At 40.0% G+C, this 26618-nt stretch overlaps 1 protein-coding gene across 1 annotated transcript in view; it reads left to right on the top strand.

Annotated features, from left to right (window-relative positions):
• The window catches only part of LOC308239277 (vascular endothelial growth factor receptor kdr-like), a gene marked incomplete at both ends in the record, with an annotated part of 686009 nt that overhangs the window by 431607 nt on the left and 227784 nt on the right, over positions 1–26618 (top strand). The window contains 2 exons of the mRNA XM_080652065.1: positions 3993–4092; positions 24772–24877. Coding sequence (XP_080508191.1) covers positions 3993–4092; positions 24772–24877 — 206 coding nt within the window. The remainder of the gene's footprint in view (positions 1–3992; positions 4093–24771; positions 24878–26618) is intronic.

The raw sequence follows: 26618 nt of genomic DNA, 5'->3' as shown, positions 1-26618 counted from the left end.
TTTTGACAAGTAGTTCATTGGCATTGTGATAGGTATTGTATTGACTCTATAGATTTATTTGGGGAGTATGGAAATTTTAACAATATTCATCCTCAAATCCATGAGCACAATATATCCTTCTGTTTATTTGTGTCCTCTTCAATTTATTTTAGTTTTTACAGTACAGGTCTATCATCTCCTTGCTTAAATTTATACCTAGGTATTTAATTATTTGTATATAATTATAAATGTTATAGTTTTCTTAATTTCTCATTATGATAACTCAGTGTTAGTGTATAGAATTGCAACATATATTTGAACATTAGTTTTGTACTTGCAACTTTACTGAATTCATGTGTTAGTTGTAATAGTTTTTTGGTCTAGTGTTTAGGATTTTTATATAGTATCATATTATCTGTAAATTGTGAGAGTTTTACTACTTCCTTTCTAATTTGGATGCCTTTTTGTTCTTGTGTAATTTCTGTGGCTAGGATTTCTGGTACTATGTTGAATAAAAGTGCTGAAAAATAGCAGTCTTATTTTTTTCCTGATCTTAGTAGAAAAGCTTTCAACTTTTCACCATTGAGTATAATGTTAGCTGTTGGTTTGTCATATATGGTCTTTATTATGTTGAGGTATGTTCTCTCTAAACCTACTTTGTTAAGTGCCGCGACCTTTGTGGTGGGGTTCAGGATCTGAAGTTGGGGCCAACGCACAAATGAAAATACTATACAAGAAATATGAATTTAGAAGGCATTGGGGGCCAGGTGGAGCCTCTTTCTTGAAGAGACACACTGAAACTGGGTCCTGTCTGATTTTATTCAGTTTTAGATACACATCTTGCTCTCAGTAAAGCATGGCAAACAGGTAGCAGACAGACCATCTCTAAGTTCAATAAAGATCAGTAAAGATCAGTAAGGTCCAGTAAACATTTACTTGGAGGCTATCAGGTCAGGAAATTGGTCCAAGCTACCACTATCTCAACAAGAACAATCAGTGCTTAGTGTCAGCCCTGCTAATGCTCAAGGTCCATCAGCCTCCCGTGTTCCTTGGTGCATGCTCATGACAGTATTGGCAAGCGGTGGCTTCCCGCAGTTAAGTAGTTTTTTAAAGTCATGAATGTTTCTATGTTTTTGTTAATAGTTTCTCTCTCTCTCTCTTTATCTCTCTTGAGGTATAGTGGTAAGATGTATTGAAGTCAAAACCAAGGACTGTTTCCAGGTGCCCAATGTCTCATCCATTACCAGGGGGGTTAGCTCTGTCTTGCCCTTGTAATCTTACATAGGTGAATGGAATAAGTCCCAGGCCCGGTAAGCATAAGTGCCCACCAGGAGGGTCAGGTTCCAGAACCATAGCACCATCACCCGTGGCTCTGACAGTCCAGCATAGTCTCTGCTCATATCTGGTTAGCTTAATTTCTGGCCCTGGCTGTGCTCCACTAGGGCTGCACTTGAGGACCTAGGCCCAGGCTTGGAGTCATGCTTGGGCCCACGTGGATGCCAGGCCTACACGGTTGCCTGTTGGTTTGCCTGTTCTCACATGTTCTCTCCCCATAGCAGCCACTACTCCAAGCGTAGGTCAGATAATTTCATTTTGTTTATATATTGTTTTTCTGGTTTTATTTAGTTAACTTTCTGTGTTCTTCTGTAAGATGTTTATTTTGAATTATTTGTCAGGCAATTTATATATCTTTATTTTTAGGGTCAGTTTCTGGAGATTTCTTTTGTCCCTTTGGTAGTGTCATATTTCCCTAATTCCTTGTGTTTCTTGTAGCTTTGTATCGGTATCTGCACTTTTAATAAAGCAGACACCGTTTCCATTCTTTAAAGACTATATTTGGCAAGCTCTCATTCTTTTTTATCTATGTGCACATTTCTGTCCTCTCACTCTCTCTTGTGAAAAAAGCCTCAGGGTTTTGTGTCTTCTCCCAATATTTTAGAGCCATGTTTGATGCTGCAAATTATCCAACTCTTTCCCCTAGGGCAGTGAACTCATATGCTATGACATTTGGTAGAGCCCCACTTTCCTCCCTACCTCCTGAATAAGAAAACTCAGGATTGTGTGCCACTTCTCAATCCCATTGAGCTGTGCTGGGTACTGAAAGCTATATTCCTTTTTTCCCTAGGGCAGTAGGCACAAGAGATTCTTATGACATAACACCCAAAGGAAGTTTTTCTAACTTCTAAATTAGTCAGGATACATATCCTAAACAGAAGTTTGTTTGTTTCCCTCAACCTAGCACAGTGGTCGGCAAACTCATTAGTCAACAGAGCGGCAAACCGCGGCTCGCGAGCTGCATGTGGCTCGCGAGCCACAGTTTGCCGACCACTGACCTAGCAGATCTTCCTAACCTTTATCTACAGATGGAAGCACAAGTTGAAAGTCATATTTTGCCTGAATAAATTTGTAAGAGTTCAACAAATTTACCCTGGATACCATGTTTTGTACTATTTTGGTCTTCTATCCACCAAGAGTGTGCAACTATGGAAAGGTACCGCATTTTTATGATTATACTTTTAGTATAAATTTGTTGAGGAAGTACATATAACTAAAAACTAGTCTGGATTGAGGAACTTCTGAAAATAATTTGAACTTTGTAAATTACATCATTGTCTCTGCTTTATAAACATTTTTGTCATTCTCTATGAGACATTAAGTATTCAGGATACAAATAATGACTGATGGCCCCCAATGATATGTAGATCGTTTGTTATAACTCTAGTCATCTCGGAGGATCATGATCCAGAGGTTAGATGACACATTCTTAAGTTTATGAGACCTAAAATATCACATCAACAAAACAGTCATCAAATCTGGAAGGGGAATTACAGTGAGCAATAATGCATCACCAGATACCAAAGAAGAGTAACTAAAATTAATAGTGTCTTACAAGTTACCTTGAATTAGGTAACAGATCAGGTTTCTATTGTTTAACTAACTTCCAGAAAACTAAAAAATTGAAAGAAAGGTTGTGCCGTATTCCTAACAGCAAATTATAAATTTTGATAATTCATCATTTTTTTACTAACCTTACTCTGGATTTCATTTTTGTTATTCTGTTTGTTTGTTTTTTAATTCTAACTTCTAATTTGTATTTTAAACACCTGTAAGCCATTTTAAATACTTTTGGAAATTTAGGTGGGGTATAAATTACTTATATTAAAAATTTCTTATAGATACTCAAAATTATTTAAATGAATTTTTAGCAATATTAACACCATCTTGAATCTCAAAGTCCTAGAAAATATATTTTAGAGTTTTAATAACTATTGAACATAAAGCACAAAATAAGAGTCATGACTTTGGAAATGTAGCCTACCCATGCACAGACATAGATGTTCAAAGAGACCTGTGGTTTGATATAATGTAATCTTGTAATCTAATTTAAACTGTGATTCAAACTTGGGAAATGTGTTTTTTCTTTACCATAAAACATTTTTGTAATTAATTTTCCAATTTATCAACATGGAATTTACCCTCAGGCCTTATTTTTCTTTCGGGTCTGTATGCCACAAGACTACAATTCCCAAGTTGGAGACAGATGTCCACACTGGCTGGAAATCTGCTCCCTTGTTTGTCTTGAGGCCTGGACTACATTAGAATATCAGAGGTTAAAGAGTAATATAAAAGGAGCATTCAGAAACTGGAAACATAATATTTTTGGATTAAAGAAAAATCACTCATCTTACATTGAAAGGTGGGTTACATTTAAGCAACTAACAGGATAATGCCTGAATATATCATTTAAAAGCATGAAATTATGGCCAAGTCAATTGAAATTTATCAGTAGATTTTAAAAACCTTTATCTTAACCTCAAAGCAATTTATATGTGTGGTTTCTAGGATAATCATTTATGCCAGTTCTCTAAACTGTCAAGGTAGATGGAAGTCTTATGTTACATAGCTGTTTGTCCTCCTCAGAATTCTTTTTAGGTTTCTGCCTTTTAAGTTCATGATGGGTTACTTATTTCATGGGAATGAATAAGATGTATGTTTTTTTTCTTATGTCCCAGGTGCCTCACCATACCCAGGAGTGCAAATAGATGAAGAATTCTGCCGTCAGCTTAAAGATGGAATACGAATGAAATCTCCTGAATATTGCACTCCTGAAATGTAAGTTTTTCTCCAGGCTAAGGGTCATCAGACTAAATTAATTTGAATAAAAGGGTCAAAGTAAGCATTACAGATCATATAAGACTAGAGGCCCGGTGCATGAAATTCATGCACTTGGGGAGCCCCTGAGCCTGGCCTGCGCCCTCTCGCAGTCCAGGAGCCCTGGGGGGATGTCCGACTGATGGCTTAGGCCCACTAAGCCGACAGTCAGATACCCTTAGTACTGCTGTGGAGGTGGAAGAGGCTCCCACCACTGCCACTGTGCTCGCCAGCTGTGACCCTGGCTACTGGCTGAGTGGTGCTCCCCCTGTGGGAGCACACTGACCACCAGGGGGAAGCTCCTGTGTTGAGTGTCTGTTCCCTGGTGGTCAGTGTGCATCATAGTGACCTGTCATTCCACCATTCAGTCATTTGTGTATTAGCCTTTTATTATATAGGATACGCTATAGATGAGGCCCCCCAGAACCATAAGAAATGCAAAAAATTCACTGTTAACTCATTCTCAAATTGCCCCCACTTAAAATCAAATTGCCCGAGAGAAACCAAGATGGCGGCATAGGTAAGCACCTAAACTGCTGCCTCGCACAACAATTTCAAAACTACAACTAAAAGACAGAACGGACACCATCCAGAACCATAGGAAAGCTGGCTGAGTGAAAATTCTACAACTAGAAGGAAAGAGAAAAGCTCACAGAGACTTGGAGGTACGGCAAAGGGTCTTTGTGCGCTCAGAGGGAAGGGCGGCTGAGAGCCTGGCTGACTTTCTCTGGCGGAAGGGGGAAGGAAGCCCCCGACCGCACTGAACCTCAGTTCTGACTGCACTGAACCCCAGTCCTGGGCGAAACCCCGTGGACCCAGGCTCATACAGGGGGAGTCTGGACTGTCAGGTAGAGAGAAAGGCACCCGGAGACTCGGAGACCCGGGGGAGCCCCAGCAGGCAGGGTTCCAGAGGGGCGCGCGCGCCAGTGTGCACAAAGGCTGCGGAGGTTGCCACAGGCTTTCCCTAGCAGAAGGGAGTCGGAAGCTCCTGACTGCACTGAACCCCAATTCTGACTGCACTGAACCCCAGTTCCAGGCGAGCCCCTGGGGACCCGCGCCATTATGGGGGGGAATCTGGACTCTCGGGCGGAGACTCGGGAGCCGGGGAAGGCGGAGGTCTGCAGGCGCGCGCATGCCAGTGCACACAAAGGCTGTGGAGGTTGCCACAGGCTTTCCCTAGTGGAAGGGAGTCAGAAGCTCCTGACTGCACTGAGCCCCAGTTCTGACTGCACTGAACCCCAGTTCCAGGCGAGCCCCTGGGGACCCATGCTCTTGTGGGGGGAATCTGGACTCTTGGGCGGAGACTTGGGAGCCAGGGAAGGCAGAGGTCTGCAGGCACGCACGCGCGCAAGGGCAAGGCTGACTGGAAGCCAAGACTGTCTGCTCCACCCTGAGACTCCACCCCATCCAAGCTGAACACAGAGGCTATTGCAATTTGGCAAGTCTAATCCTATAAGGCTATCTCCAACACCGAACTTCTCCCAGCATAGACACAGCTGATCCTTACAGCCAACTGGCCTGGAGGTCAATTCCTCCCAGTGATACCAACAATAATCAAGACTTAACTACAACAAGGCTGTACACACAGTCCACAAAGGGGTGCACCAAGAGTGTCCACCTCAGGTTAACTGGGGAGGCCGACCCACTGGGCCATATAGGAAACCTAGCACACAAATCTACCCTACCAACTCAGGGAAGCAGTGAAAATGCGGCGTCAAAGAAACAGATCACAAACGAAAGAAATGGAGGAAAACAAACAACTGGATATAGAATTCAAAACCATGGTTATAAGGCTTTTCAAGAATATCCTAGAAAAGGCCGATAAATATAACGAGACCCTCGAAGATATGAAAAAGGACCAACTAGAAATTAAACATACACTGACTGAAATAAAAAATATTATACAGAGACCCAACAACAGACTAGAGGAACACAAGAATCAAGTCAAAGAATTGAAATACAAAGAAGCAAAAAACACTCAACCGAAAAAGCAAAAAGAAAAAAAAAATCCAAAAAGTTGAAGATAGTGTAAGAAGACTCTGGACAACATCAAGCCTACCAACATCAGAATTATGGGGGTGCCAGAAGAAGAGAGAGAGCAAGATACTGAAAACCTATTTGAAGAAATAATGACTGAAAACTTCCCCCACCTGGTGAAAGAAATAGACTTACAAGTCCAGGAAGCGCACAGAACCCCAAACAAAAGGAATCCAAAGAGGACCACACCAAGACACATCATAATTAAAATGCCAAGAGCAAAAGACAAAGAGAGAATATTAAAAGCAGCAAGAGAAAAACAGTTAATTACCTACAAGGGAGCACCCATACAATTGTCAGCTGATTTCTCAACAGAAACTATGCAGGCCAGACGGGAGTGGCAAGAAATTTTCAAAGTGATGAATAGCAAGAACCTACAACCAAGATTACTCTACCCAGAAAAGCTATCATTCAGAATTGAAGGGCAGATAAAGAGCTTCACAGATAAGAAAAAGCTAAAGGAGTTCATCACCACCAAACCAGTATTATATGAAATGCTGAAAGGTATTCTTAAAGAAGAAGAAGAAGAAGAAGGTAAAGATAAAAATTATGAACAACAAATACATATCTATCAACAAGTGAACCTAAAAATCAAGTGAATTAAAAACCTGAGGAACAGAATAATCTGGTGAATATAATAGAATCAGGGGCATAGAAAGGGAGTGGACTGATAATTCTCAGGGGGAAAGGGGTATGGGGGTGTGGGGTGTTCAGGAAGAAACTGGACAAAAATCATACACCCATGGATGAGGACAGTGGGGGGGTGTTAAGGGCAGAAGGTGGGGTTGGAACTGGGTGGAGGGGAGCTATGGGGAGAAAAAGGAGAAACAATTGTAATAATCTGAATAAAGATTTATTTTAAAAATAAATAAATAAAATAAAATAAAATTGCCCCCCCCCCTGTAGAGTGTGTGCTGCACTTGGGAACCACTGGGCTTGACACTTCCTCTCTGAGCTTCATTTCTGAATACAAACGCATATACCATGGGAATTGTAATCTCTTCTCTGCCTACCTTACTGGGTTGTCGTGAGGAGGTTCTGAGCTAATAAACCTAGAAATGTTTTATCAAGTAAGTGATGTCTAAACGGGAAGGGATTGCTATTTTTAAGCCCACGGGTACCCTCGCAAGTAGCAGGGGCTGATTAGGGAAGGAGGGCATGATTGTTTCTTGGGACTGTAGCTATTGAAGCTTTGTAGAGGGTTCTGCAGGCCTCGTAGGGGTGGGCTCTGGCCAGCAGCCCTGTAGCAGTGGTTGTCCCTGGAGGCGCTGGCCGAGGGGACAGTACAGGGGTGCTAGGGGGGCAGTGAGGTCGAAGGGGGAGTAACTGCCAAACCTCCCTGCTTGGCACCATTCTTTAAATTGTATGTGGCCATTTCACACCTGTATGTACTCAGGGCAGGGCTCCAATCTCCTGGAGCATGGCGGGAGCTGGGCCAGGGCAGGGCCAGATGGGCTAGGGGACAGATTTAGCCATGGCCCCTGGCGAGGTTCAGTGTGCTTCCACTGCAGAGACGGCGCCGCTGCTGTCAGGGGGGGTGGGTCTGACCCTGGGGGGCTGCTCGGGCCTGCCTCTACCAGGGTCTGGAGTTATAGGGAGGAGAGGCATGCCTGGCCCCAACGAAGGGGGCCCAGCAGTGGCGGACTGCAGGCCCTGGGTGCCTCAGGGGTGCTGACGGGTCATTGCTGGTGTGCTATTGTTGTGGGTGACCCTGGTCGGGGTGGCAGGGGAAGATATTGGGAGTCAGAGGTGCAGGCTGTGGCTACCACCAAGGCTGGGTCTTCTCCTTATCTGGTCAGCTTCCTTGTCCCCCTGGGGGTGCAGGGTCTGGGGTAGGGTGTCCATGCAGAGGGATTGGAAGAACTCCCTGTGGCTGCTTCCTCTTCCTTCTTTGCAGTCTGGGCTCCTGTCAGGTGCTCTACTCAGACCCCCAGGAACTTGGCTCTGGCTTCCCCACCTCTCCATGGCTCCCTGCCTCCCCTCTCCACTCAGCTCTCCCTGACCACCAGCCTGCCATGAGGCTGCTGGGGCACCCTGCTGTGGGCAGTGCAGTCCTGGGGCAGGGGGTGGGGGTGTGGGGAGAAGCTCCAATATAGTTTAGTAAACTCCGGGTCCACGTTGGGATTTGGCTGCGGGGCTGTGGGGGAGTCTGCCTAGACGGGACAAAATCACGCAAGACCAAGAGTCCCACCCCATGGCCCCACAGCCCCTGCTGAACGGTCATGATGTGATGGCATCCCAGATAATTTGCATATTCCTCTATTATTAGTATGATAATAAGTAAAATCTTGTTTAATGCCAACACACTCCTTTTGCCTTTCTCATGTATAAAGGCATACATCAAAGGTATTGCAGTTTTATTTCCAGACCCTTGCAATAAAGATAACATTGCAGTAATGCAAGTGCAAGTCACACAGTTTTTTTTTGGTTTCCCATTGCATATCCTATATAATAAAAGCCTAATATGCTAAGTGTCCAGTTGTCAGGTTGGCCGTTGAACCCATCCAAAATGTAATATGCTAATGATATGCTAAGGCTGCTTAACCACTCGTTATGATGTGCACTGACCACCAGGGGGCAGATGCTCAAACCGGTAGGTTAGCTGGCTGCTGGGGTCCAGCCTATTGGGACTGAGTGAGATGGGCCAAACACGCCCTGGAGCCCTCCCGCAGTCCCTCCCCAGCTAGCCAACCTCCCATGTCCCTCCCTGGCCCCGATTATGCACTGGTGGGGTCTCTCAGCCTGGACTACACCCTCTTGTAATCTGGGCTGAGGAACCCTACCACACACACCTGAGTGCACGAATTTCATGCACCGGGCTTCTAGTAAGAGTTATATAGTTCATCATTTTTTATTAAGCTTACTCTGGATTTCGTTTTTGTTATTCTGTTTGTTTGTTTCTATTCTAACTTGTAATTTATATTTTAAACACCTGTAAGCCATTTTAAACACTTTTGGAAATTTAGGTTGGGAATCAAATTAACAATAAATGATGAACTATATAAGACTTATATACAATGGGAAACTGCAGTATAAGTGTGATAACATTAGGTCTAAAATGAAGCAATGTACATACCTTAATGAAAATGTTATAGCTAAAAAATGCTAACCATTATTTGAGACTTCAGAAAATTATAATCTTTGTGCTGGTGGAGAGTTTTGCCTCAATATTGATTAAAATGCATTATGTGTGAAGTCCAATAAAGCAAAGAACAATAAAATGCAATATGCCTATCATAATTTAAATGTGGTCTAAGAAACTAGAAATACAAAAATCATATGAAGATGCATATACTGACATTTTTCATCAAATTAATAAATTGTGGAAAGTTTTCAACTATTAGATGTAACCATGTCACTGGTCTCTTCTAATCTTAGATTTTATACTTATATATTTATGTTTTAAAAAATTGAATAAAAATGGCCACCAGAAGCTTGAGTTACAAGAATAGCTTCCCTTAGCCTTCTGGAAGAGATGTGACCACACACATTATACCAAACTGGACCCAAGTTCTTAGGATCTCTTTTTTTAAAATATATTTTATTGATTTTTTACAGAGAGGAAGGGAGAGGGATAGAGAGTTAGAAACATCGATGAGAGAGAAACATTGATCGGATGCCTCCTGCACACCCCCTACTGAGGATGTGCCCACAACCAAGGTACATGCCCTTGACCAGAATTGAACCTGGGACCCTTCAGTCCACAGGCTGATGTTCTATCCTCTGAGCCAAACTGATCAGGGCTTAGGATCTCTTAATGAATCAATAAGTGAATCTAGAGAGTGACATCACAGGAATGACAGCATGAGAGGTCACCTTGTTATCTCCCTTTGAAGTTTCAACAATTTGAACAGCACTAATTCAACAAAGGATTTCTTGCTCAATGCACAACCAAGTCTGAGATATCTACTCATTGAAATATCTGAGGATGGGCAAGTAGGAGTGAACAAAAAGGTAGAAAGGTGAGACAGTGCTAGTGATGTGCAGCTTGGGGCTCAAGGTGGGGCTCAGCCCTGAGAGGGGAGGAATCAGGTTGCCTCTGGCACTCCCTTCAGCCAGAAGGAGCAAACAGAATGAGCATACCTGTAGAAGTGGGCAGTACTGCCTGAAGCTGATCCCAATGACCTGGCAGGGGCAAAGCACAGAGGTGTGGCTATGGTTGCATGATAATTCCAGACAGATAAACAATAGCAAGGCTATCCCCACTTATCCTCCTAGGTCTCCCCTCCCCTTAAGCTCCCAGAGCTAGAAGCAGGCCCCCGAAGAAGGTGTAGCTGTGAGTGTCAGGTTGCAGAGCACATTATCTGCAAACCCAAGAACTGGTACTATTGAAATACCTTTACCCTGAGCAACAGGCACATTCTGCAACTAATCACAGGGTTGGGTGGAGACACAGAAAGGAGGCCTCAGAGGTCAGCTAGCTAGCCACCATTACTTGTAGAGCAAAGCAACAAAGAAAGCAACCAACTTCCCTCAGCTCACCTCACCCCCACCCTTCGAAGCTGGACTGCTAGCAACATCTGGCTGCAGGGCACAGCACTTGGATATCACGGATTTGGAAACCCATTGCCCACCACACTCACCTATGTGGTTAGTTCCCTGAGTCAGAGGTGACCTGAACACAGGGACAAAACCCATTTTCTACCACCCTGAGGAGACCTGAAAACCCAGAGCAGTGCAAGAGAACTAAAAATGTGAGATTCAGCACCACCTACTGGAAAACAATAGAAAGACTTTTTATCAATCTATAGAGAAATGCCATGCATACATAGATGCATAGACAGAGTTAGGATCCATCAAATACTATGAACAAACAAAGTAGAAAGATAGCTCAGAAATACAGTGAAAAATCTCCAGAAAATAAATATGGAAATATGTAATTTAAATGACAGAGAACACTAGATTGCAGTTCTGAAAAAAATCAATGAGATGCAAGAAAACACAGTAGGCAGTTTAATGAACTCAGAAACAAAATCAACAAACAAAATGTGTACTTTTCCCAAAGAGATTGAATCTTTAAAAACAAACAAAATAAAAGTTCTGGAGATGAAGGACTCAATAAAAGATATAGAGAATGAACTAGTGAGTAAATGAAATAAGTTGACTAGATGGAGGAAAGAATTAGTGATATAAGAGATAGAAATCTAGAAATGATGCAAATGAAAGAAAAGAAAGACTTGATCATAAAAAAATGGAAGAACTCTATGAGAACTATCTGATTCCAACAGTAAGAGCAATATAACAATAATAGGCATACCAGCAGAAGAAGAGGAAGAGAATGGGACTGAGATCCTATTCAAATAGTTGATGAAAATTTCCAAAACCTATGGAGAAAGAGCTAGGTCCTCAAATCCAAGAAGCAAACAGAACACCTGGTTACCTAAATCCAAAGAGGCTATCTCCAAGGCATATTTTATTAAAACTGTTAAGAATTAATGATAAAGATGTGTCAAGGCAGCCAGAAAAGAAGAAAGTAATCTATAAAGGAAATACCATTTGGTTATCATAGGACTTCTCAGCAGAAACTCTACAAACCAGAAGAGAATGCAATCAAATATTCAAATTACTGAAAGAGGAAAATTACCAGCCAAGAATAATACATCTAGCAAAGTTATTCATTAGATATGAAGGATAAAGACTTTCCCAGACATATAAAAGCTAAAGGAATTTACCACCAGAAGACTTTGATTGCAGGAATTACTCAAAGGGGTTATTATACCTGAAACAAAGAACTAAAGCTCACAAAACTCTGAGTAAGATCAACAACAAACTCACAGCATAAATATTTAGTGACAACAAAAACCTAAAAAAGGAAGCAGTAAAGATCTGAATTTGCAAAGGGGATGGAGAATAGATGCATTCAAAATAAAAATAATTACTGTATGTATAAAACTTTCTTTTTCATAAACCCATGGTAACTACACACACACACACACACACACACACACACACACACACACAGACACACACATTCTCAAAGGGGAAACAAAGGAAAGAAGTATGGAATACCACCAAACTAAAACAACAGACAGAAACACAAAGGTAAAGAACCAATGGGTGCACAAAGCTACCAGAAAACAAAACATAAAATGGCTATTGGAAATCCTTATACATCAATAAACACCCTAAATGTGAATGGACTGAATTCACCTATAAAAAGGCACAGAGTAGCAAACTAGATCAAAAAACAAAACCCAGCCGTATTCTGCTTTCAGAAGACACATCTAATCTGCAAAGACAAATATAGGCTCAAAGTGAAAGGGTGGAAAATGATTCCCCAAGCGAATGATATCCAGAAAAGCAGGTGTAACCACTTATATCTAACAAAATAGAGTTTAAGGTAACAAAACTAACAAAAGAAAATATGGATATTTTATAATGATAAAGGGGACACTACACCAAGAAGATGTAACATTTCTTTATACATATGCACCCAATCAGGGAGTACCCAAATATATACAGAAGTAAAGAGAGAAACTGACAAAAACACAATCAGGGTAGAGGACCTAAATACCCCATTGACAGCTATAGATAATCCAAGCAGAAAGTAAATATTGACCTCAAATGACACATTAGACCAAATGGACATAATTTACAATCACAAAGCCTTTCATCCCAGAACATCAGATTATACATTCTTATTCAGTGCACATGGAACATTATCAAAAACAGACCATATGTTGGGACATAAAACTAGCATCAACAAACTTAAGACAATTGAAACCATACCAAGCATATTATCTTACCACAATACTTTGAAATTAGAAATCAACTGAAAAAGTGAGTTAAAAAACAACAGGAACTATGTGGATATTAAACAACATGCTACTGAAAAATGACTAGGTCAAAGAAGAAATAAAGGGTGAGATTAAAAAAAAAATAGAGAAAGGGGATCCAAGATGGTGGCTGAGAACATGGATGTTATGCTCACATCCTCCCAGGACTAAACTTGAATTACAACTAAAATACAGAGCAACCATCTTGAATAACCAACTGAAGACTAGCTGAAGAGAAGTCTTATAACCAAGAATTTAAAGAAAAAGTCACATCAAGACTGGTACGAAGGTCAGAGATACAAAAAATGGCTAGCCTGGCGCACACAGGCAGTGAATGTAATTCAAAAGGGATATTTCAGCTGCAAAAGTTCCCCTAGGGCAGTGGTTCTCAACCTTTCTAATGCCATGACCCTTTAATACAGTTCCTCATGTTGTGGTGACCCCCAACCATAAAATTATTTTCGTTGCTACTTCATAACTGTAATTCTGCTACTGTTATGAACTGTAATGTAAATATCTGTGTTTTCCGATGGTCTTAGGGACCCTGCTAGCGGTTCTCAACCTGTGAGTTGTGACCCACAGGTTGAGAACCGATGCTGTAGAGCCTAAGACCATCAGAAAACACAGATATTTACATTACAGTTCATAACAGTAGCAGAATTACAGTTATGAAGTAGCAACGAAAATAATTTTATGGTTGGGGGTCACCACAACATGAGGAACTGTATTAAAGGGTCGCGGCATGCGAAAGGTTGAGAACCACTACCCTAGGGAGTGTGAGGTTTCAACCCCATACCAGAATCCTCAGCCCAGAGCATCAAAGACAGGAAGAGGCTCACAGATAACATCTGTCTGTGAAAATTAGCAGGGATTCTGTTTGCCAGGGAGAAATGGGAGTATCCTAGAGACACAATGCACTCTAAAAGGGATAACACACTAATTTTGTTTGCAGCCACTCACCCTGGGCTCCAATGGAGGGAGTACAGAGAAGATTAGAGTTGTGTGAAGAGAGACTGTTTTGCGGCTCTGGGGAGAAAGCTAAAGAAACAGTTGCTGGTATGCCCGTGCAGAGTCACTCTCCCAAACCACAGATGATATTTTTGGAGGGAACACTCCTCTCTATAGGGCATCAGCCTGAGGGAAAGCAATAGCCACACCCTTTGGACTCCCACTTTCCCCACCATGCAGAGATTATGCCCTACTGAGGAGTCAGCTGCCTGACATGGGTGTAGATTTTTGGGGAGAAGCAGGGATGTCAGTGACTGAATTGGGTGGCTTTGGAGTGGAAACTATTCCCTTCACTTTCCTGTTAACCTGACTGGTGCCTCCCATTGATGAGAGAGCTACTAGCCACACTCACAAGGTTCCCATAGTTCCACTCTCCAGGATCCTGCAGCCCCATCCTCTTGACTCTTGGTGGCTCTACCCTATCATGCTCTGGACAGAAACCAGGAAAAACTGAGATGTATGGCTTAGGGTTGGGTGTCATTCCCCCCACACTTTTCCAAGCTTTTCCAGCAACTCCCACTCTCCCAACTCCCTGCAGCTCTGCCATGCTGAGATCAGGCACTTGGCAGAATCTGGAACTAGTGAATTGTGTGGCTCTAGGATGTGGGAAACTTTTCCCTTGCATGCCCCAGCAATGCAGAGTCCTCCGTTCACACAGCCAATTGTTGGTCTGCTTGGGCATGGTAAATTCTGATGGCCTTACCTTGATGACTCCCTGAGACCTTACCCCACCATAAATGTGTGTGAGCATCCAGCAGGTGGCAACTAAACTGGTATACCCTGTGTTTCCTGCTGAGTTGTCTCAGACCCAGCACTGGCATCGAGTATGAACCTCTATAGATATGAACACCACTTGCCCCTACCTGGTGAATCACTGATAACATACCTCATGCTACTCAAGTGCTGCCAGAGTATCTTTCAGTGACAGAGTCTAACAGTCAGCTGGCAGGGAAAGGCAGATCTTAGCATACCTTGAAACTTTTGCTGACCTGCTTTTGGGCCTAGTGCTGGTAAAAACAAGCCTTGGTGTGCAACTTGATCCTTCCTATGCACCACCAGGCCCAACAGAGGCAGCCACAAACTGTTATTCACTTTGTATCTCTAAAAATGTTGCTCAGGGCCAGTCACAGGAAGCATCTGACATTAGCCTGCACCAGGGTCCAGCCCAAGAAGCTCTAGGACCAACACCACCAGTAGACAACTTGAGATATCAGAGCAGGATCCAAATAGCTTCATAAGTGGCATATCCAAAGGGAGATCTCAGCAGGTGCCTGACCCAGCTGAAGCAAATTCTGCTTTGTGTGGTCAGCACCTTCACAGCTGCTCATACACTGAGGTTGGGATTGATCTTCACAGTCAGACAGCCTGAGGATTGACCTCACACACAAACAAGTCAATAGCATCAGGACTCAATTACAACAGGAAGCCCCACATAAACCACACAAGGGACATTCCTGCAGTACCCAGAGCAGGTGAACTAAGAGACTGCCCCACAAAAACTGGGACTCACAGCAGATCTACCTAATACATAGAAACAAACACAAAGGGGTAGCCAAAATGGGGAGAGAAGGAAACATGCCTCAAATGAAAGAAAAGGAAAAATCTCCAGAAAAAGAGCTAAATGAAATGGAGGTAAACAATTTCCCAGATATAGAGGTCAAAGAATTGTTATAAAGATGCTCAAGGAATTTGATAACTACAGCAGCATGAAAAAGGACATATATACCATAAAAAATAACCAGTCAAGCAGGAAAAATATAATATCTGAAATGAAGAACACACTAGTAGGAATAAACACTAGGTCATATGAAGCAGAGGGCAGAATCAATGATTGGGAAGACATGGTAGAAAAACACACCCAATCAGTGAAGCAAAAAGAAAATTAAATTGAAAAGGAGGAGCCTGGCCAGTGTTGCTCAGTGGTTGAGCATTGACCCATGCACCAGGAGGCCACCAGTTCGATTCCCAGTCAGGGCACCTGCCCAGGTTGTGGCTCAATCTCCAGCATGAGGCATTTCAGTAGGCAGCTGATCAATGTTGATATTTCTCTCTCATCGATGTTCCTATCTCTTTCTCCCTCTCCCTTCCTCTCTAAAACAAAAACAAAACAAAAAAAATTAAATGAGGATAGTTTAAGGAACCTTTGGAAACACATGAAGTGTAACACAATCCACATCATAGGGGTACCAGAAGGAAAAGAGAACAAACAAAGAATTGATAACCTATCTGAAGAAATAATGACTGATAAATTCCCTAACTGGTGAAAGAAATGACATACTAGTCCAGGAAGTGCACAGAGCTCAAAAATCATAACCACAAAAGTCATACACCAAGACAATTCTTAGTAAAATGGCAAAGGTTAAAGACAAAGAGGGAATCATAAAAGCAACAAGAGAAAAACCGTTAATTATCTACAAGAAAGCTCCCATAAGACTATTAGATGATTTCTCAAAAGAAATATTTCAGGCCAGAAAGGATTGGAAGGAAACATTCAAAGTGATGAAAAATCAAGGACTTAAACCAAAACTATCTTAAATAGTAAGACTAACATTTAACATTGAAGAAAAAATAATAAGCTTCCAAGACAAGAAAAAGCTAAAGGAGTTTGTTACCACCAAACCAGTAGCAATAAATACATAACTATCACTAATCATTTTAAATGTAAATGGCTTAAATTCTCCAATGAAAAGACATAGGGTATGGGGTGGAGGTGGTCAATGGGGAAAAAAGTGGATATTTGTGATGCTTTCAACAATAAAGATAAATAAATTTTAAAAGGACATAGATTAGCTGAATGGATAAGAACACAGGATCCATATATATGCTGTCTATCAGAGACACAACTCAGAAGGAGAGATTCACACAGACTAAAAATAAGAGGATGAAAAAAGATATTTCATGCAAATGGAAACAACAGCAAAATCTGTAGTCACAATACTTATATCTGAAAGAAATAAACTTTAAAACAAATTCTATAGTAATAGATAGAGAAGGATACTACATAATGATAAAGGTATCAATCCAACAAGAGGATATAACCTTTGTAAACCTTTATACACCAAACATAGAAGCATCTAAATATATAAAGTAAATATTGATGAACATAAAGAGAGAGATTGAGAGTAATATAGTCATGGGAGGTGATTTTAACAATGCATTCACATCAATGGATGGATCATTCAGACAGAAAAATCAACAAGGAAATAGCAGCTTTCAATGACACATAAGCTCAAGTAGATTTAATATATATCTTCAGAGCATTTCACCCCAAAGCAGCAAAATATATATTCTCTCAAGGGAACATGGAACATTTTGTTGTATAGACCACAAATTACGGCAAAAAGAAAGTCTCAGTAAATTTAAGAAGATTGAAATAATATCAAGCATCTTCTCTGACCTGATGGTATGAAAGTAGAAATCAATCACAAGAAAAATAAAACTGAAAAACATACAAAGATGTGGCAACTAAATAACATGTTACTAAACAATGAATGTGTTCACAATGAGATCAAGGACATAATCAGAAGTTAACCTAAAACAAATGAAAATGAGAACACAAAAACTCAATTGGCAAAAACTGAAAGTATTTTCCTTAAAATTAGGAACAAGGCAGGAATGTCCACTTTCAGCACTCTTATTCAACATAGAACAGGAATTCCTTTCCACAGCAATCAGACTAGAGGAATCCAAATTGGAAAGGAAGAAGTAAAACTGTCATTATTTGCAGATGACATGATAATGTATACAGATAACCTAGATTCCACCAAAAATCTACTAGAACTGATAAATGAATTCAATAAATTAGCAGGACACTAAATAAATATCTAGAAATAGGTTGGGAAAACCAAGATGGCAGCATAGGTAAACACCTGAACTTGCTGCCTCGCACAATCACTTCAAAACTACAACTAAAATACAAAATGGACATCATCCAGAACCACAGGAAAGCTGGCTGAGTGGAAATTCTACAACTAGAAGGGAAGAGAAAAGCACACTGAGACTCAGAGGAGGTGCAGAAGTAAAGTGGTGAGATACGGAGGCGCGCGCACAGAAAGGTCTGGCAACTGAGGATGTGGTTGTCTTTTTCAATCGGGAGGGAGACACAAGCTCCTGACTGCTCTGAACTCCAGTTCCGGGTGAGACTCTGGGGACCCAGACTCATACGGGGGGATACTGGACTGTTTGGCAGAAGGCCGGAACACGAGGGTGGCTTTTTCTCAGCAGTGCTTGCAGCGATTACCGTGGGACACTGAGACCCCAGGGGCCTCTTAGGGCAGGGCTGAAGGTCAACTATTGCTGTTTGCTCTGCCCTGTTGATTCCCTGTTGAGCCTCTGGGACAACTTCAAGCGTACCAACATCAGAATTATGGGGGTGCCAGAAGAAGAGAGAGAGCAAGATACTGAAAACCTATTTGAAGAAATAATGACTGAAAACTTCCCCCACCTGGTGAAAGAAATAGACTTACAAGTCTAGGAAGCGCACAGAACCCCAAACAAAAGAAATCCAAAGAGGACCACACCAAGACACATCATAATTAAAATGCCAAGAGCAAAAGACAAAGAGAGAATATTAAAAGCAGCAAGAGAAAAACAGTTACCTACAAGGGAGCACCCATATGACTGTCAGCTTATTTCTCAACAGAAACTATGCAGGCCAGAAGGGAGTGGCAAGAAATATTCAAAGTGATGAATAGCAAGAATCTACAACCAAGATTACTCTACCCAGCAAAGCTATCATTCAGAATTGAAGGTCAGATAAAGAGTTTCACAGATAAGAAAAAGCTAAAGGACTTCATCACCACCAAACCAGTATTATATGAAATGCTGAAGGGTATTCTGTAAGAAGTGGAAGAAGAAAAAGGTAAAGATAAAAATTATGAACAACAAATACATATCTATCAACAAGTTAATCTAAAAATCAAGTGAATAAAAAATCTGATGAACAGAATAAACTGCTGAATAGAATAGAATCAGGGGCATAGAAAGGGAGTGGACTGACAATTCTCCGGGGGAAGGGGGTTGGGGGGTGCGGGAAGAGACTGGACAAAAATCATACACCTATGGATGAGGACAGTGCAGGGAGGATAAGGGCAGAGGGTGGGGTGGGAACTGGGTGGAGGGGAGCTATGGGGGGAAAAAAGAGGAACAACTGTAATAATCTGAACAATAAAGATCTATTTTTAAAAAAAGAAAATAGGTTGAATTTTTATACTTCAATAATGAACTACCACAAAAAGAAACTAAGAGAACAACTCCCGTTTATGATAGCATTTTAAAAAATCCCTAGAAATAAACTTCACTAAGGATATAAAACACCTGTACTTGAAAAATTTAAAGACACTGAAGGAAGAAACTGAATAAGATAAAAGTTGATTCAGTACATTGGAAACCCTAAAGACTCCCCCCAAAAAATATTAAAAACAATAAGCAAATACAGAGAAGTTGCAGGATACAAAATCAAATGTACAAAAATCCAATGCCTTCCTTTATACTAACAACAAAACTTCAGAAAAATAAATGGGAAAAAAACAATTCATTTCACAATTGCAAACAAAAGAATAACATACCTATGAATAAACTTAATAAAGAACATGAAAGACCTATATACTGAAAACTACAATGCATTATTTAAAAGATTGAAAAAGACACAACAAAATGGAAAAACATCTCATGTTCATGGATTGGAAGAACCAACATAGTTAAAATGGCCATATTACCCAAAGCAATATACAGGTTTAATGCAATTCACATCAAAGTTCAAATGTCATATTAAAGAAATATATTTAAAAATCATCAGATTTGTGTGGAACTGCAGAAGACCCAGAATAGCTAAAGCAATCCTGAGAAAAAAGAACAAAGAACACTACATGACTTCAAATTATACTAAAGTACTATGATAATCAAAACCGCGTGGTATTGGCAGAAAAACAGATACACTGATCAATGGAATATAATTGAGAGACCAGATATAAAACCACATGTATATGGGAAGATAATATTCAACAAAGGAGCCAGAAACACACAATGGAGTAAAGAAAGCCTCTTCAATAAATGGCACTGGGAAATTTGGAAAGCCACATGCAAAAGAATGCAACTGGATTTTTGTCCCCATATACAAAAATTAATTTAATATGAATCAAAGACCAAAATATAAGATCTGAAACAATAAATTTCATAGAAGAAAGCATAGATACTGAATTTATGAACCTTGGTCATAGAGAATGTTTCATGAATCAAAGGCAAGGGAAGTAAAGGCAAAAATAAATGAATGGGACTATATCAAACTAAAAAAGCTTTTAAACAGCAAAAGAAACAACAACACAAAGAGACAGCCAACCTAATGGGAGGTGGTATTTGCAAACAATAGCTCCAAAAAAGGTTTAATATCCAAAATATATAAGCAACTCATGCAACTCAACACCAAACAACCCAATTAAGAAATGGACAGAGGACTAGAACAGGCACCGCTCCCAAGAAGACATATGAACTGCCAATAGGTATATGAAAAGATGTTCAAACTCACTAGCAATAAGGAAATGTAAATCAACACTACAATGAGATACCACCTCACACCTGTTAGAATGGTGATTATCAACACAATAAGCAATAACAAGTGTTGGAGAGGTTGTGGAGAAAAGGAAACCCTCCTTCACTGCTGGTAGAAATGTAGACTGGCACAGCCACTATGGGAAGCAGTCTGAGAATTCCTCAAAAAATTAAGAATAGAGCTACCGGCCCTAACCGGTTTGGCTCAGTGGATAGAGTGTCGGCCCACAGAATGAAGAAGGATTCTGGGTTCAATTCGGGTCAAAGGCATGTACCTTGGTTGCAGGCTCAATCCCCAATAGGGAGTGTGCAGGAGGAAACTGATGAATGTTTCTCTCTCATCAATGTTTCTAACTCTCTATCCCTCTCCCTTCCTCTCTGTAAAAATCAATAAAATATATTTTAAAGAAAGAATAGAGCTACCAAACGACCCAGTGATCCCTCTTCTGGGTATATACTAAAAAAAACTCAAAAACATGTATTCACAACTATGTATGTACCCCTATGTTCATTGCCATATTATTCACTATGGCCAAGACATGGAAACAACCAAAGTGTCCTGTGATAGAAGATTGGGTTAAGAAGATGTAGTATATATACACAATGGAATACTACTCAGCCATAAGAAAAGATAAAATACTGCCATTTGTGACAACATGGATGGGCCTTGAGAACATTATGCTAAGTGAAATAAGTCAATCAGAAAAAGCTAATAATCATATGGTTTCACTCAATGTGGGATATAAAACTGAAACTTGTGAACACAAACAGCAGTGTGATGGTTGCCAGAGGGAAGAGGGTAGGGTAAGGGGGGGCCTAATATATGATGATAGAAGATTATTTTACTTTGGGTGGTGAACACACAGTACAATATACAGATCTTGAAACATAAAAATCTACACCTGAAACCTGTATGATCCTACTAAGCAATGTCACCCCAATAAATTTAATAAATACAATATAAGAAGAAATAATATTATCCATAAAAAATAAAATAAAGAGTGGAAGCATATACTGTGTTCATAGATGGGAAGACTTAATATCATTAAAATGTCCATACTACCCAAAGCAATCTGTAGACTTGACACAAATCCTATCAAGGCACCAATGACACGGTTATAGAACTAGAAAAAAATATTCCAACAATTTATATGAAACCACAAACAACCTGGGATAGCAACAGTGTTCTGGAGAAAGAAGCACAAAGTTGGAGGAATTACACTACGTGATACCACAAAGCCATAGTAATCAAAACCACCTACAAAATATAAAGACAACTCACTGAATGGAAGAACATATTCACCAATGATACATCTAATAAGGGTTAATATCCAAAATTTATAAAGAATTTATACAACTGAACACCAAAAAATAAACACTCCAATCTTAAAAATGGGGAAAGGACCTGAATAGACACTTCTCCAGAGAAGACCTACAGATGGCAAATAAACATATGAAAAGATGCTCAACATCACTAATCATGAGAGAAATGCAAATTAAAACCACAATGAGATATCACCACACACCTGTCAGAATGGCTATTGTCAATAAATCAACAAACAACAAGGGTTAGCAAAGATGTGCAGAAAAAAGGTCCCTCATGCAGTTGGAGGGAATTCAGATTGGTACAACCACTATGGGAAACAGTATGGATGTCCCTTAGAAAATTAAAAATGGAACTACCTTATGATTCAATGATTGCACTCCTGGAAATATCCAAAGAAACCTAAATACTAATCCCAAAGAATATATACACTCCTGTGTTCATTTCAGAGTTATTTGCAATAGTCAAGATTTGAAAGCAGCCCAAGTGCCCATCAGTAGATGAGTAGATTAAAAGGATGCATAAAATAAAAGGAGATCTTACCTTTTGCAACAGCATAGGTGGACCAGGGGAGTATTATGCTAAGTGAAATAAGCAAGTCAGAGAAAGACAAATACCATATGACTTCACTTATATGTGGAATCTAATGAACAAAGTAAAGTAACAAATAAAATAAAAACAGACTCATAAATACAGACAGCTGTCAGAGGGAATGGGTTGGGAGACCAGGTGTTAAAGGTGAAGGGATTGAGCAAAAGAAACCCCCACCAAACTCTTACATGGACAACAATTTGGTGATTATCAAAGGGAAAGGGGGTGTGAGAATGTAGCATTGGGTAAAACCAGAGTAAATGATGATAATTCAATAAATAATACATTTTGAAAAAAACAGATACATAAAGAAAAATGAGAATGACAATATGGCATATTAAAATTTTTGTGATGCAGCAAAAGCAGTAATAAAGATATGTTTAAATTATTACAGGCCTATCTAAGAAAAAAAGAAACAATCTCATTAAACATCCTATCATTACATCTTAAAGAATTAGGAAAAGATTAATAAAAGTAGTCTGAAGTTAGCAGAAGGAAATAAGAAAAGTTAGAGCAGAATTGAATGAAATAGAAAACAAAAATACTATACAACCAATTAATGCATCAATGAGGTAGTTCTTTGAAAAGATTAACAAAATGCAGAATAAAATCATATGATCTTATCAACAGATACAGAAAAACCACTTGATAACATACAGCATACATCTATGTACAAAGAATAAAATGGATATAGAAAAAGTACCTCAACATAATAAAGACTATATATGACAAACCCTCAGCTAATATCATCCTCAATGGTGAAAAACTGAAAACTTTTCCTCTAAGATTAAGAACAAAACAAGGACATCCATTCTCACCACTTCTATTCAACATAACACTGGAAGTTCTAGCCAGAGCAATCAGGCAAAAGAAAGAAAGAAAAGGCATTCAAATAGGGAATGAAGAAGTAAAAGTTTAACTCTTTGCAAATGATATGATTATGTACATAGAAAACCCTAAATACTTTATGACAAAGTTATTAGAAACAAATACAGTACATTTTCAGTGTACAAAATCAATGTACAAAAATTCACTGCATTCCTATACTAACAATGATATTTCAGAAAAAAATAAAAAGATAATTACTTTTGCAATTGCAACAAAAGAATAAGATTCCTAGGAGTAATAAACTTACCTGAAAACTACAAAGCATTATTTATTTATTTGTTTATTTTATTTAAAGAGATTGAAAAATACACAATGAAATGGAAATATTTTTCGTGTTCATGGGTTAAAATAATCAACATAATTAAAGTGTCCATATTACATAAAGAAACATACAGATTTAATGCAATTTTCATAAAAATTTCAATGACTTCTTAAAAAAGGGACCTCAGACCATGCCCTCTGCCAAGCAGGGCTTGATGGGGGACCTCAGGGCGCACCCTCTGGCCCGGGCCAGGGGACCTCAAGGAATGCCCCCTGCCCCGGCCCAGGCCGGGGGACCTCAGGCCGCACCCCCCCAACCAGCAGGGCTTGACGAGGTGGGGCCAGCTGGGTCTGGGTCTTGTGCGATTTCGAGGCACATGTGGGTGGGTTAGGACTTGACTCTGGTTCCCATGGCGTGCCCCAGACTCTAACAGGAGGGAGATTTTCGTATACCTTTTACTAATTTTCTTTCATCTCTGACACTTTTATTATAGAGAAAGGGCAAATAGCAATATTAAAATATTTCCTCTAATTAATTCCCTTTTAATGTGCACGAATTTCATGCAACAGGTCACTAGTTGTTTTAATAAAAAGCAATTTCAGCATGAAACTGCATTTACTACTTCATTGATGACTTATTTGCTAGTCATTGGAAAATACAGGCTGGGAACACAGTGTTTCAACTTAAAATCTAAAAATGATGCATTTTACACCATTTTCCAAAGATTTGTAAAGTTATTTGAAGATCAAACTCCAATTATATAAGTTTCTAGATCATGAGGAGAACCCAAAGTTCAAGAATATTTGAAGCCAGTTGGCCACACGACAAATGCAGCTGTGTCCTCATTCACATCATTCTTGTACTGCTAAAGGAGTTTGGCAACAAATGTAAATGCTAGGTTGCTCTTTTTAAGTTAGGGTTTTCTAAATATTTGGCCTTAGAAGTGGTCCAATTATCGCTAATGATGTGCATACTTCTATGCATACAGACCTGAAACATGTGTGTATGAAGGTGACATAAGTGTAATGGACAGGTATGGTGCAGGGAGCCTTTTAAAAAACCTCATTCTAAGTCCATAGCAGAGAACATGGCTTGAAAATAATTGCAAAAATGTGATCTAAGGTGTCATCAATTGTAAAAGTTAGAAAAGCAATGGGAATGAGAAAATCGAGACTTTCTTGTGTTTTTTTTTTTTTTTCCATTTTCAGCTACCAGACTATGCTTGACTGCTGGCACAGTGTGTGCACCCTGAGACCCAACTTCTCTGACCTGGTCAGCCGTCTTGGAGATCTGCTTCAGGCCAGTGTTCAACAGGTATTCATTGCTTCCTTTATTCTGTCATTCAGTATCTTTTTGTTGTTGTCTATTAAGTCACAGTTCTTGGAGCTGTGAGCACTACAATGTTTGACTACGCCCAAATTCAGTACTCGGGAAGCTCATAATCTAGTCTATGGGAATGTAAAGGAAGTAATTATAATGTTATAGAAAAAGTGAAACAAGAAAACAGGAAAAATAATAAACCCCTGAAGAGGGTACATGTGATTAGAGACAAGGTCAGTTCTTCATTAAAATATTTATTGAGCATCTGTCTAGACTGTGCCAGGCATTGCACTGCACACTGTTGATTTAAAGATAAATGGCATGACACCTGACCTCAAGGAACGCACAATCTAGTAGAGAAGCAAAATAACAAAAACAAGGTTTGTAGTTGAGTATGATGAGTAGTAGGAAGAAGGGATATAAGGGTCTTGAGAGATGAACAGGAGTTAAACTACTGGAAAAGTACAAGAAGAATTCTAGGCAGAAGGAACAGCATTTGTTAAAATTTGGGTTTGCCATGATATTTCTTTCCTCATAAAAGGTGGAACATAAAAATAGCTGAAAACCTGCCATTCTCTGAACCATTATCTTAATACATTGATTTGAAACTCACCGGGTGTTTTTTTCAGCCTACTTATGGCCAATAGAATTGGGGAATTTTAATGGCCTCTTTCCATTACATACTGTCTGTCCATTTCAGTCCAAGTTGACAGTGTTTCTGCTCATATAATTTTCTCAAAACTTTTGTGGTCTTCCAGTGAAGCTCACTTTGTTTGACAAATACCACACCCACAAACCTTTCTGAGATAAGCACTTCTATAAATTTAGATTCTTACTGGAATGTTTGAGGAAATCTCTTTTTTATTCTCCAACTATAAGAGGAGGTTTATTCAGAAAGTCACAGAGGTAGAAGTGAGCCACATGAAATGGACTCATGAAAAAAAGCTAGAGTCAAAATAAGGGCCCTTGGAACTTAGGAGAAAGAGAGAGGCTAGGAATACATGCCTGGGGGAAGGGGGTGGGGAAAGACATTTTGGGTCCTGTGTCCTAAATGCTTTGAAAGGTGGGAATTTTAGGGGATATCCCAGAGGAGCATTTCAATAGAATATGCATCAGTTTTCCATGTGTTTCCTTTAAGGGTCGTGGTCTCCACTGATTGATTGATGCCAGGGCAAGTAATCATTAGTCAATGCAGCTGGTCCTGATGTCAGCCATGGCATGGCTTTTCTGGTTTTGCAGCTTTTCTGGGCCTGGAGCTGAAACACAACTGAGGCCTAGATATTATCCTTAGAGGTTAATGCTTAAGGGAGTGGTCCTGTAAGGGCTTGTATGGGATTCTCATGAAGCCAGTCTTCAGTTCCATGTTCCTCCTCCAAAGGGGTCTACTGCATGACTAGTGACATGCCAGGGGAGAAAAGATCAGGGGAGAGTCCGAGCTGCATGACCAGCTATATGAAATGACAAGGTTTTAAACCTCATGACCAGTGATATGCTAGGGGAGAAAAGGTCACACTGGGGGTGAGGTCCTTGTTTTTCCAGTTTTGCAATCACTAAAATTCCTAGAAACACTGTTGTTGTTTGTTGTTGTTGTTGTTGTTACTACAATAATATAATTATTTTATTCAACATATGAATGTACTTATTTTGTACAAAACATGGTGACATTTTTTTCTCTCCTCTGCCAATGAGGCCACCACTCTAGAACCTCATGCTTACCAAAACACTCAGCAGCAGT

Source organism: Plecotus auritus (assembly GCF_963455305.1).
Source record: "Plecotus auritus genome assembly, chromosome: X".
In the NCBI taxonomy this organism is placed as follows: domain Eukaryota; kingdom Metazoa; phylum Chordata; class Mammalia; order Chiroptera; family Vespertilionidae; genus Plecotus; species Plecotus auritus.
The sequence above is the reverse complement of the archived record's forward strand: the minus strand, read 5'-3'. Positions and strand labels throughout refer to the sequence as shown.